This window comes from Lepidochelys olivacea (genome assembly GCF_965140295.1).
Source record: "Lepidochelys olivacea isolate rLepOli2 genome assembly, chromosome: 23".
NCBI classification, from domain to species: domain Eukaryota; kingdom Metazoa; phylum Chordata; order Testudines; family Cheloniidae; genus Lepidochelys; species Lepidochelys olivacea.
Window position 1 is genome coordinate 14713073 of NC_140433.1, and position 12934 is coordinate 14726006.

At 68.7% G+C, this 12934-nt stretch overlaps 1 protein-coding gene across 1 annotated transcript; it reads right to left on the reverse strand.

Moving 5' to 3' along the window:
* Positions 1-4148: 4148 nt before the first annotated feature.
* On the reverse strand, positions 4149-7885 carry PIM2 (Pim-2 proto-oncogene, serine/threonine kinase). The gene is given in 7 exon segments (XM_084612126.1): positions 4149-4914; positions 5337-5513; positions 5677-6049; positions 6607-6657; positions 6805-6911; positions 7651-7700; positions 7702-7885. Coding segments are annotated over 7 exon segments (1011 nt in total). The 5' UTR covers positions 7785-7885; the 3' UTR covers positions 4149-4744.
* Positions 7886-12934: the final 5049 nt, after the last annotated feature.

The window sequence follows — 12934 nt, forward strand, 5'->3', positions numbered from 1 at the left end:
GCCGGCGCCCCCTGGAGGGGACAGGCCCCTGCCCCATTCCCCGCCCCCCTGAGCCAGCCAGTCCCCGCCCTGGGGCCGGGTGGGAGCCAACGCCCCCTAGAGGGGACAGGCCCCTGCCCCATTCCCCGCCCCCGTGAGCCAGCCAGGCCCAGCCCTGGGGCCGGGAGGGAGCCGGCGCCCCCTAGAGGGGACAGGCCCCTGCCCCATTCCCCGCCCCCGTGAGCCAGCCAGGCCCAGCCCTGGGGCCGGGAGGGAGCCGGCGCCCCCTGGAGGGGACAGGCCCCTGCCCGATGTCCCATCCCCCCGAGCCAGCCAGGCCGAGCCCTGGGGCCGGGTGGGAGCCGGCGCCCCCTGGAGGGGACAGGCCCCTGCCCCATTCCCCGCCCCCCCGAGCCAGCCAGGCCCCGCCCTGGGGCCGGGTGGGAGCCGGCGCCCCCTGGAGGGGACAGGCCCCTGCCCCATTCCCTGCCCCCCTGAGCCAGCCAGGCCCAGCCCTGGGGCCGGGTGGGAGCCAGCGCCCCCTAGAGGGGACAGGCCCCTGCCCCATTCCCCGCCCCCCTGAGCCAGCCAGGCCCCGCCCTGGGGCCGGGTGGGAGCCGGCGCCCCCTAGAGGGGACAGGCCCCTGCCCCATTCCCTGCCCCCCCGAGCCAGCCAGGCCCAGCCCTGGGGCCGGGTGGGAGCCGGCGCCCCCTAGAGGGGACAGGCCCCTGCCCCATTCCCCGCCCCCCCGAGCCAGCCAGGCCCAGCCCGGGGGCCGGGTGGGAGCCGGCGCCCCCTGGAGGGGACAGGCCCCTGCCCCATTCCCTGCCCCCCTGAGCCAGCCAGGCCCCGCCCTGGGGCCGGGTGGGAGCCGGTGCCCCCTGGAGGGGACAGGCCCCTGCCCCATTCCCTGCCCCCCTGAGCCAGCCAGGCCCAGCCCTGGGGCCGGGTGGGAGCCGGCGCCCCCTGGAGGGGACAGGTCCCTGCCCCATTCCCTGCCCCCCTGAGCCAGCCAGGCCCAGCCCTGGGGCCGGGTGGGAGCCGGCGCCCCCTAGAGGGGACAGGCCCCTGCCCCATTCCCCGCCCCCCTGAGCCAGCCAGGTCCCGCCCTGGGGCCGGGTGGGAGCCAACGCCCCCTAGAGGGGACAGGCCCCTGCCCCATTCCCCGCCCCCGTGAGCCAGCCAGGCCCAGCCCTGGGGCCGGGAGGGAGCCGGCGCCCCCTAGAGGGGACAGGCCCCTGCCCCATTCCCCGCCCCCGTGAGCCAGCCAGGCCCAGCCCTGGGGCCGGGAGGGAGCCGGCGCCCCCTGGAGGGGACAGGCCCCTGCCCGATGTCCCATCCCCCCGAGCCAGCCAGGCCGAGCCCTGGGGCCGGGTGGGAGCCGGCGCCCCCTGGAGGGGACAGGCCCCTGCCCCATTCCCCGCCCCCCCGAGCCAGCCAGGCCCCGCCCTGGGGCCGGGTGGGAGCCGGCGCCCCCTGGAGGGGACAGGCCCCTGCCCCATTCCCTGCCCCCCTGAGCCAGCCAGGCCCAGCCCTGGGGCCGGGTGGGAGCCAGCGCCCCCTAGAGGGGACAGGCCCCTGCCCCATTCCCCGCCCCCCTGAGCCAGCCAGGCCCCGCCCTGGGGCCGGGTGGGAGCCGGCGCCCCCTAGAGGGGACAGGCCCCTGCCCCATTCCCTGCCCCCCCGAGCCAGCCAGGCCCAGCCCTGGGGCCGGGTGGGAGCCGGCGCCCCCTAGAGGGGACAGGCCCCTGCCCCATTCCCCGCCCCCCCGAGCCAGCCAGTCCCTGCCCGGGGGCCGGGTGGGAGCCGGCGCCCCCTGGAGGGGACAGGCCCCTGCCCCATTCCCTGCCCCCCTGAGCCAGCCAGGCCCCGCCCTGGGGCCGGGTGGGAGCCGGTGCCCCCTGGAGGGGACAGGCCCCTGCCCCATTCCCTGCCCCCCTGAGCCAGCCAGGCCCAGCCCTGGGGCCGGGTGGGAGCCGGCGCCCCCTAGAGGGGACAGGCCCCTGCCCCATTCCCCGCCCCCCCGAGCCAGCCAGGCCCAGCCCGGGGGCCGGGTGGGAGCCGGCGCCCCCTGGAGGGGACAGGCCCCTGCCCCATTCCCCGCCCCCCTGAGCCAGCCAGTCCCTGCCCTGGGGCCGGGTGGGAGCCGGCGCCCCCTGGAGGGGACAGGCCCCTGCCCCATTCCCTGCCCCCCCGAGCCAGCCAGGCCCAGCCCTGGGGCCGGGTGGGAGCCGGTGCCCCCTAGAGGGGACAGGCCCCTGCCCCATTCCCCGCCCCCGTGAGCCAGCCAGGCCCAGCCCTGGGGCCGGGAGGGAGCCGGCGCCCCCTGGAGGGGACAGGCCCCTGCCCCATGTCCCATCCCCCCGAGCCAGCCAGGCCCAGCCCTGGGGCCGGGTGGGAGCCGGCGCCCCCTGGAGGGGACAGGCCGCTGCCCCATTCCCCGCCCCCCTGAGCCAGCCAGGCCCCGCCCTGGGGCCGGGTGGGAGCCGGCGCCCCCTGGAGGGGACAGGCCCCTGCCCCATTCCCTGCCCCCCTGAGCCAGCCAGGCCCAGCCCTGGGGCCGGGTGGGAGCCAGCGCCCCCTAGAGGGGACAGGCCCCTGCCCCATTCCCCGCCCCCCTGAGCCAGCCAGGCCCCGCCCTGGGGCCGGGTGGGAGCCGGCGCCCCCTAGAGGGGACAGGCCCCTGCCCCATTCCCTGCCCCCCCGAGCCAGCCAGGCCCAGCCCTGGGGCCGGGTGGGAGCCGGCGCCCCCTAGAGGGGACAGGCCCCTGCCCCATTCCCCGCCCCCCCGAGCCAGCCAGTCCCTGCCCGGGGGCCGGGTGGGAGCCGGCGCCCCCTGGAGGGGACAGGCCCCTGCCCCATTCCCTGCCCCCCTGAGCCAGCCAGGCCCCGCCCTGGGGCCGGGTGGGAGCCGGCGCCCCCTGGAGGGGACAGGCCCCTGCCCCATTACCTGCCCCCCTGAGCCAGCCAGGCCCCACCCTGGGGCCGGGTGGGAGCCAGCGCCCCCTAGAGGGGACAGGCCCCTGCCCCATTCCCCGCCCCCCTGAGCCAGCCAGGCCCCGCCCGGGGGCCGGGTGGGAGCCGGCGCCCCCTGGAGGGGACAGGCCCCTGCCCCATTCCCTGCCCCCCTGAGCCAGCCAGGCCCCACCCTGGGGCCGGGTGGGAGCCGGCGCCCCCTGGAGGGGACAGGCCCCTGCCCCATTCCCTGCCCCCCTGAGCCAGCCAGGCCCAGCCCTGGGGCCGGGTGGGAGCCGGCGCCCCCTAGAGGGGACAGGCCCCTGCCCCATTCCCTGCCCCCCCGAGCCAGCCAGGCCCAGCCCTGGGGCCGGGTGGGAGCCGGTGCCCCCTAGAGGGGACAGGCCCCTGCCCCATTCCCCGCCCCCCTGAGCCAGCCAGGCCCCGCCCTGGGGCCGGGTGGGAGCCGGCGCCCCCTAGAGGGGACAGGCCCCTGCCCCATTCCCCGCCCCCCCGAGCCAGCCAGTCCCTGCCCGGGGGCCGGGTGGGAGCCGGCGCCCCCTAGAGGGGACAGGCCCCTGCCCCATTCCCTGCCCCCCCGAGCCAGCCAGGCCCCGCCCTGGGGCCGGGTGGGAGCCGGTGCCCCCTAGAGGGGACAGGCCCCTGCCCCATTCCCCGCCCCCCCGAGCCAGCCAGGTCCAGCCCTGGGGCCGGGTGGGAGCCGGCGCCCCCTAGAGGGGACAGGCCCCTGCCCCATTCCCCGCCCCCCTGAGCCAGCCAGGCCCCGCCCTGGGGCCGGGTGGGAGCCGGCGCCCCCTAGAGGGGACAGGCCCCTGCCCCATTCCCCACCCCCTTGAGCTTTGAAGCCCCAGCTGGGACTGGGAAGAGTGGCTGGGGCGGGCGTATGAAACGCTGGCAGGTGTTGGGGCGCGGTTGTTGTCACAGCAGGTGTGCGCAGGGCAGGGCAGGTAAATACAGGGCTGACGTAGGGGACGCCTGGTAAGTGTGTGTGCGTCACTGCTGGATCCGGGAGTGCTGGCTGGAACTACACCTTTAGTGTGGGTGAGGGGCTGGGAGCCAGGATGCCTGGGTTCTCTCCCTGGCTCTGAGAGGGGCCTGGGGCCTGGTAGGTTAGAGCTGGGGCAGGGATGAGAGTCAGGACTCCTGGGTTCCCACCTCCACATAGTGAGAGGAAGCACTGACTCTACAAAGATTTTCTGGATAAAGATAAAACCTCTTTTATTTAAATAGATTTTTCTTCCTCTCAATCCTGTACAGAATTGGTCTGAATCTCACGCTGGCACCGGGGTCCCCTGCATCGGGGCCCGTTAAGCAGCTTAGATAAGGTACCTCAGTCTCAGCCCAGTAAGCCACACCTTGGGGAGCGTACGAGGGGCTGGAAATGGGGGGGGCTAGAGCCCCCCAAACCTCATCCCCACCTCATGGGCTGGTACTGAGGGGAGCCCAGCTCATGGCAATACACAAGTATTTACACGTACAGAGACACGGCTGATCCTCGAGAGGGACCAGAATCCAAACCTCTAGCGGGGGAGGAGGAAGAACTGGGGGGAGGGAGGGACTGGGAGACAGGACTCCTGGGTTCTTTCCCCAGTTCTGGGAGGGGAGTTGGGTCTTAGTGGTTGGGGGCTGGGAGCCAGGACTCCTGGGTTCTATCCCCAGGTCTAGACACCTGTAAAACCAGGTCAACTCTGATCTCAGCTGGCCACAGGCCCAGCTGCCTTAGGCTGAAGTGGTCCCCATGGGTGGGTCCCCATCCCGGCAGGGAGATGCCGGGTAAAGCCAAGTCTTTCAGCAGCTGCTGTTGCCAGCGGTGCCCCTAGGGGGTGCTGGGTTCTGTGGCTCCTCCTCTGGTTGGAGCTGGGGATCTGGCTGCAGCCAGGGGTGCAGGAGAAGCTGCTCCAGTGTGGGTCGGTCTGCAGGCTCTGGGGACAGACACCACCGGATCACATCCTGGCAGCCTGGGGGGCAGGGGGAAAATGAGAAAGGAGGTTAGAGAGAACCCAGGAGTCCTGGCTCCCAGACCCCTCCCACCAATGCTGTACCCCCCACCCAACTAAACATTTTGGACAGGGGGGTGAGTGTGAAAGAATGAAAGGAGATGAATGTGTCGGGGCGCAGTACCCCAGAGGGCCAGCAGGGGGCAGTGCTGGGCGTAGGGAGCACAGGGCCCCGGCGGGGGGCAGCGCTGGGCGTAGGGAGCAGGGAGCAGCGCTGGGTGTAGGGGACACAGGGCCCTGGCGGGGGGAAGCGCTGGGCGTAGGGGGCAGGGGGAAGCGCTGGGCGTAGGGGACACAGGGCCCCGGCGGGGGGCAGCGCTGGGCGTAGGGGGCAGGGGGCTGCGCTGGGCGTAGGGGGCAGGGCCCCGGCGGGGGGCGCTCACCGTCAGACAGGGGCTCCGGGAAGTGGAGCTGCGCGGCCAGGATCTCCTCGTCCCGCTGGAAGGGGACGTCACCGCAGGCCATGTCGTAGAGCAGGATGCCCAGGGACCAGACGGCAGCCGGCAGCACATGGTACTGCTGCAGGCCGACCCACTCCGGGGGGCTGTACACACGGGTGCCTGGGGAGGGGGGGGGGGGGCACACAGGTTAGCAGGGCTGCCTCCCGGAGGCGGGGAGAGAACCCAGGCATCCGGGCTCCCAGCTCCCCCCCCAGCTCTAACCCACCAGCCCCCAGTCCCTTCCCACAGCCAGGGAGAGAACCCAGGTGTCCGGGCTCCGCACCGTCAAACTCCGTGCAGACCGAGTCCCTCAGGAGGGCGCCGGAGCCGAAGTCGATGAGCTGGAGGCGGCCGGTGTGCAGCTCCACCAGGATGTTCTCGTCCTTGATGTCCCGATGTGCCACCCCCCGGGCGTGGCAGTGACCCACAGCCTCCAGCACCTGGCGGAAGAAGCGCCGGCTCTGCCCCTCGGCCAGGGGCCCCCGCTCCGTCACGTAGTCGAAGAGATCCTGGCAGGGCTCGGGCCGCTCCAGCACCAGGAGGAACCCCTCAGGGGTCTCGTACCAGTCCAGCAGGCGGATCACGCCCCGATGCCCGCCCCTGGCACACACCCGCTTCATCAGCATCACCTCCTGGGGCACCCGGAGGCCGCTGGGCTGTGGGGAGAGAGAAAGGGGGGAGACTGAGGCTGGGCCTTATGCTGCAGAGCCAAGGAGTCCTGGCTCCTAGTCTCCCCCTGCCCTAACCACTAGATCCCATTCCCATCCCGGGGCCGGGGAGAGAACCCAGGAGTCCTGGCAGTCACGGCCGGGCGCTGGGGGGTGCCGTGCTGCAGGGGGCAGTAGAGGTTATAGTGATTTCTATGATAAAGCACCTTCAGCCCATAGACCCGCCCCCTTTATTTGGACCCAATTGGAAAGGAGGAGTCTGGGTTTAATTTGCATAAATCCTTGTCCAAGGATCTAAGCGCCGTTTTGAGGACCCCAATGGGAATTTGCTGAGCTTGTCCCCTCGTTAACCTCCCCAGGCCCACAGTCAGGACACAGACTCAGCGTGAGTCATCAGGTGGAGCTTTCCAAAGGGGAAGCAATTAACCAGCAAGAGCACCCTGAGCTAACGAGTGGAGTCTAGGAATTAGCTCCTAAACTAAATGACCCCCCCCCACACACACACATCCAATCATTGCCTCAAGCCCCCTCCCCACAAAACTTACCAGCTTGGACCAGTGGGTCACTTTGTTTTTCCCGACGTGTTTGATGGCGACCTGCAGAGAGAGACAGAGATCAGGCCCCTGCCCCATTCCCCACCCCATTCCCTGAGCCAGCCAGTCCCGCCCTGGGGCCGAAGCCCCCCAGAGGGGACAGACCCCTGCCCCATTCCCCACACCCCTGGGGCCAGCCGGTTTTCTCACCTGCAGTCCATCAGCCAGCCGGTGACCAGCATAGACGGTCCCGAAGCCGCCCTTCCCGAGCAGCCCCCCAAGCTGATACACAGTGTCAAAGGCGTCTTTGTCCTTCCCTGGGGAGGGCAGAATGTTACTCTCGTGGAAAAGAGAACCCAGCTGTCCTGGCTTCTAGCCCCCACTCCCCTCCCAGGGCCGGGTGTCCCCCCACCCCAGCCCAAGGAATGAAGTGGGAGACAAGGGCAGGGCCGGTTCTGCAGAGGGGGAGCCAGGCATCGTGGCGGGCTCGGGGGAGATGAAGGGGCCCCAGAGAGCCCCGGGGAATGATACAGGGGAGAGGAGCCCCCCCAGGACCCCGGGGTGGGGGAGCTGTGGAACACAGAGACAGACCAGGTGTGAAAGTGAACGGAGAGAAATTGGAAATGTGGAGGGGAGGGGAGGGGAAGGGGCAGTGGGGCAGGAGAGGGGACAGTGGCGAGCGGGGCAGGGGCCAGGCCTCACCTCCGGGGAGTGGGACAGGAGCCAAGGCAGGAGAAGGGGAGGGGAGGGGGCAGTGGGGCAGGGCAGGGGAGAGGCCCGTGGGGCAGGAGGGGGCAGTGGACAGGGTGTCACCTCCGGGGCAGTGGGGCAGGAGGGGACAGTGGGGTGGGAGCTGTGGGGCAGTGGTGCAGTAGGAGGATGGGGGCCATGGGGCAGGAGGGGGGGGAGGGAAGGGGGCCGTGGGGCAGGAGGGGACAGTGGGGTGGGGACTGTGGGGCAGGAGGGGGCCACAGGGCAGGAGAGGGGAGGGAAGGGGCAGTGGGGCAGGAGGGGGCTTGGGGGGCAGGAGCAGGGGGGGCAGGGGCCGGGCCTCACCTCCGGGGCAGCAGCGTCCCCCCGTGGCCTGGGGCAGCATCGCGCCCCCCGCCCCGCAGCCTCGGACCCCGCAGCCGCCCCGAGCTCAGCCCCGGACCGACTCGCGCCACGCCGCGCGGCTGCCTCGCGACCATCGCGCCGCCAGCCAACCAGCGCCGGCCTCATTTGCATGGCCCCGCCCCGCCGGCCGCCGCGGCGGGCGTCGAGGTGATTTTCCAGGAATCGGGGCGGGGGCGGGGGCGGGAGCGGGGGGGGGGGCCAGAGCGGGAGCGGGAGCGGAGCCGTCGCGGTTCCTCGGAGCTCGGTCGCGGCCGAACCAGCCACCGCGGCGCCTCGCACGTCCCTCACCCTCAGCGAGGGACCGGCTGCACCGCGGGAACTGCTGGGGCAGGGCGAGAACCCAGGCGTCCGGGCCCCCAGCCTTTCCCAGAGCCAGGAGGAACCCAGGCGTCCGGGCTCCCAGGGGACATGTCAGCCCTCCACTCTCGCCCTGCAGCCCCCCCCAGCTCGGCCGGTGCCCCTCACTCCCGACCCGCAGCCCCCAGCCCCCCCCCAGCTCGGCCGGTGCCCCTCACTCCCGACCCGCAGCCCCCAGCCCCCCCCCAGCTCAGCTGGTGCCCCTCACTCCCGACCCACAGCCCCCTGCCCTGCCGGTGCCCCTCACTCCCGACCCGCAGCCCCCCAGCTCGGCTCGTGCCCCCCTGTCACGGAGTGTGGGGGAGTCCAGGCCCTGCACCCCTCTTCCTGGGATTCACTGAGACTCTCAGCCAGCCAGTGAAACAGAAGGTTTATTGGACAACAGGAACACCCAGGACCCCTCAGTCAAGTCCTTCTGGGGGAGCAGGGAGCTTAGACCCCAGCCCTGGGGTTCCCTGTGTTTCTCCACCCAGCCCCAAACTGAAACTAAACCCACCCAGCAGGTTCCCTGCTGCAGCCTCCGTCCACATTCCTGGCCGAGGTGTCACCTCCCCCTCCCCCTCCTGGCTCAGGTGACAGGCTCTCAGGTCTCCCATCCCCAGGGCACACCCCCAGGTCAACACTCCCCCCTCCCTGCGGCGTCCCATCTCTCCCCCCTTCGAGACTGAACTGAGCGGGGTCACTGTGACCAGTGACCTGGGGAAGTTCGGGGCCCCCTCTCCGGGACAGCGCGTCCGCTATCAGGTTGGCACTTCCCTTCACGTGGACCACGTCCATGTCGTAATCCTGCAGGAGCAGGCTCCATCTCAGGAGCTTGGCGTTGGCTCCTTTCATCTGGTGCAGCCAGGTCGGGGGGAGTGGTCGGTGTAGACGGTGAAGTGTCGCCCGAAGAGATAGGGCTCTAGTTTCTGGAGGGCCCACACCATGGCCAGGCACTCCTTCTCGATGGCTGCGTAGTGTTGCTCCCGGGGTAGCAGCCTCTTGCTCAGGTACACGATGGGGTGTCTCTCCCCCTTTTCATCCTCCTGCATTAACACCGCCCCCAGTCCCGTGTCGGAGGCGTCGGTGAACACCACAAAGGGCTTGTCAAAGTCTGGGTTTGCCAGAACTGGGCCACTGACCAGAGCCTCCTTCAGCGCCCGGAAAGCCACCTGGCACTGCTCGGTCCAGACCACCTTGTCTGGCTTCCCCTTCTTGCATAGCTCAGTGATGGGGGTGGCAATGGCGCTAAAGTGGGGCACAAATCGTCGGTAGTATCCTGCCATCCCAATAAAGGCTTGGACCTGCTTTTTGGTGTGGGGAGCGGGCCAGTCTCTGATCACCTCCACCTTGGCTGGTTCCGGCTTTAGGTGGCCGCTCCCCACCTGATGGCCCAGGTAAGATACTTCCGCCATCCCCACCTTGCACTTCTCCGCTTTTACAGTCAGCCCAGCCCCCTGGAGTCGGTCCAGCACTTGTCTAACCTGGGACACGTGGTCCTCCCAGGTCTGGCTAAAGACACAGATGTCATCAATATACGCCATGGCAAAACTCTCCATCCCCCTCAGGAGCTGGTCCACCAGGCGCTGGAAGGTGGCCGGCGCTCCCTTGAGGCCAAACAGCAGGGTCAGGAACTCATAGAGCCTCAGAGGGGTGATAAAGGCCGATTTCAGCCGGGCATCTGCATCCAGTGGCACTTGCCAGTAGCCCTTTGTAAGGTCCATGGTGGTAAGGTACCGAGCTCCTCCCAGCTTGTCTAGGAGCTCGTCTGGTCTGGGCATGGGGTAGGCATCAGATACAGTGATGGCATTGAGCTTCCGATAGTCCACACAGAACCGGACCGACCCGTCCTTTTTGGGGACCAGCACCACCGGCGAGGCCCAAGGGCTGGCCGATGGCTGGATCACCCCCAAAGCCAGCATGTCCCGGACCTCTCTTTCCAGGTCCTGAGCAGTTTTCCCTGTGACTCAGAAGGGGGAGCATCTTATCGGCGGGTGCGACCCGGTCTGCACCCGGTGGACAGTCAGATTAGTGCGTCCAGGCTGGTTGGAAAACAGCTGGCGGTACGGATGCAGCACCCCCCTGACCTCAGCTTGCTGGGCAGGGTTAGCTGATCCGAGAGGGGAATTGTTTCCAGGGGGGAACCAGCTCTGGTCCCAGGGAATAGATCTACTAAAGGGTCATCTCCCTGCTCCTCCCACTGTCCACACACGGCCAACACCACATTCCCCCTGGCATAATATGGCTTCATCATATTCACATGGTACACCCGGCGGTGGTGCGCCCGGTTCGACAGCTTCACCACATAGTTCACCTCATTGAGCTGCTTGACGACCTTGAAAGGGCCCTCCCAGGCGGCCTGTAGTTTGTTCTTTCTCACGGGGATGAGAACCATCACCGGATCCCCGGTGGCGTAGGCACGGGCCCGCGCCGTGCGGTCATACCAGACCTTCTGCTTCCTCTGGGCTCTGGCCAGGTTCTCCCTGGCCAGGCCCATGAGTTCAGCCAGTCTCTCTCGGAAGATCAGGACATACTCCACCACTGACTCTCCATCGGGAGTGGCCTTCCCCTCCCATTCGTCTCTCATCAGGTCCAGGGGGCCCCTCACCCTCCTTCCATATAACAGTTCGAAAAGCGAAAATCCGGTCGACTCCTGGGGCACCTCCCTGTACGCGAACAGCAGGTGCGGTAAGTACTTGTCCCAATCCTGCGGGTGCTGGTTCATAAAGGTTTTCAGCATCATCTTTAGCGTCCCGTTAAACCTCTCCACCAGCCCATTGGACTGGGGGTGATAAGCTGAGGCCCAGTCGTGCCGGACCCCACATTTCTCCCACAAGCACCGGAGCAGGGCCGACATGAAGTTGGAGCCTTGGTCTGTCAAGACTTCCTTGGGGAACCCCACTCGGCTGAAAATGGTCAGGAGCATCGGCCACGGTGTCGGCTTCAATGGAAGCTAAGGGCAGTGCCTCGGGGTAGCGGGTAGCAAAATCTACCACCCCCAGAATGTATTTCTTCCCCGACCGGGTCGTCCTGCTGAGAGGCCCCACGATGTCCATGGCCACCTTCTGGAAAGGCTCCTCTATGATGGGCAAAGGTTTCAAAGCCGCTTTCCCCTTGTCCCGGGCCTTCCCCACCCTCTGACAGGGGTCGCAGGATCGGCAATACTGCCGGACCGTGGTAAAGACCCCGGGCCAGTAAAAGTTCTGTAGCAACCTCTGCCGGGTGCGCCGGATTCCCTGGTGCCCTGCGAGGGGGATGTCGTGGGCCAGGGACAGGAGCCTGTGGCGATACTTCTGGGGGACCCCCAGCTGCCTCCTGACCCCACAGGACTCTACTTCTCTTGTGGGAGCCCATTCTCGGTACAGGAACCCCTTCTCCCACAGGAACCTCTCCTGGCAGCCTCTCCTCATGGTCCGTCCCACACCGAGGTCGGCCAGGTCCCTGAGCTTCCGCAAGGAGGGATCTTTCCTCAACTCGGCCTGGAACTCAGCGGCTGGGGAAGGGATGGGGCCCGGTCCCCCCTCAGTGGCCAGGTCTGAGGCCACAGCCTCTCTGAGCCGTGCCCCTCGGCCCTCCCTCCCCACCAGGGTAGGGTCCTGCGCCTCCGGTGCGGTACCCTCCCCAAGGTCAGGGTGCAGTGCCCCTCGCCGGCTCTGGTTACGTGTCACAACCAGGGCGGTCTGGGGCTTGCTTGGCCAGTCCTCTAGGTCTCCCCCCATCAAAACCTCAGTGGGCAAATGGTAGTGTACCCCCACATCCTCGGGGCCCTCCTTGGCCCCCCATTTCAGGTGTACCCTTGCCACGGGCACCTTAAATGGGGTCCTGCCCACCCCTGTCAGGGTCAGGTAGGTCTTGGGCACCACCCGATCTGGGGCCACCACCTCAGGCCGGGTCAGCGTCACCTCCGCGCCCGTATCCCAGTATCCATTGACCTTCCTCCCATCCACCTCCAGGGGAACAAGGCACTCTCTCCGGAGGGACAGCCCCGCGCCCACCCTGTAAACCGAGCACCCTGAGTCCAGAGCCTCCGGCCCTCTGGCGGAGCTGGCCTGGGGTACTCTTCCCTCCGGGGCAGGTGGTAAACTGGCAGCCCCCCTTCCCTGGGTCGTCTGCCCCTCGTCCAGCTGGGTCCCTACCCAGTTAACCCTGGGTAGGTTGGGTCTGCTCAGTCTGTCCCTGAGCCCGGGGCACTGGGACCGTACGTGGCCTCTCTGGCCACAGTGATAGCAGCTCAGGTCACGTTGGTCCCCTCGAGCGGGTCGGAGGGGCCCGACGCCAGGCGTTCCCCGTGGGAGGGGGTTCCCCCTATTTCCCCGCTGGGAGGCCCCATGGTGACTCTCTCTCTGCATCGGGGGAGGGAGGGGGGCTGTCCTTTTGGGACTCCTCCCGGCTACCCCCTGACCGACTGTTCACGAACTCGTCGGCCAGCTGCCCTGCGTGCTGGGGGTTCTCGAGCTTTTTGTCCACCAGCCACAGCCTCAGGTCGGAAGGGCACTGATCATACAGTTGCTCCAGTACGATTAGGTCAAGCAGGTCCTCTTTAGCTCGGGCCCCAGCTGTCCACTTGCCGGCATACCCCTGCATCCGGTTGACCAGTTGTAGGTAGGTGACCTCAGGCGTTTTACGCTGACTCCGGAACCTTCTCCGGTACATCTCGGGGGTCAGCCCAAACTCACGGAGCAGGGCCTGTTTGAACAGTTCATAGTCCCCTGCCTCCGGCCCTGTCATCCGGCTGTACACCTCCACGGCTTTGGGGTCCAGTCAGGGGGTGAGAAACTGGAGCCTGTCTGCGGGGTCAACCCTGTGCAGCTCACAGGCATTCTCAAAGGCCGTCAGGAAGCTATCTATGTCCTCCCCCTCCTTCCGCTGGGCCAGGAGGCACTTATCA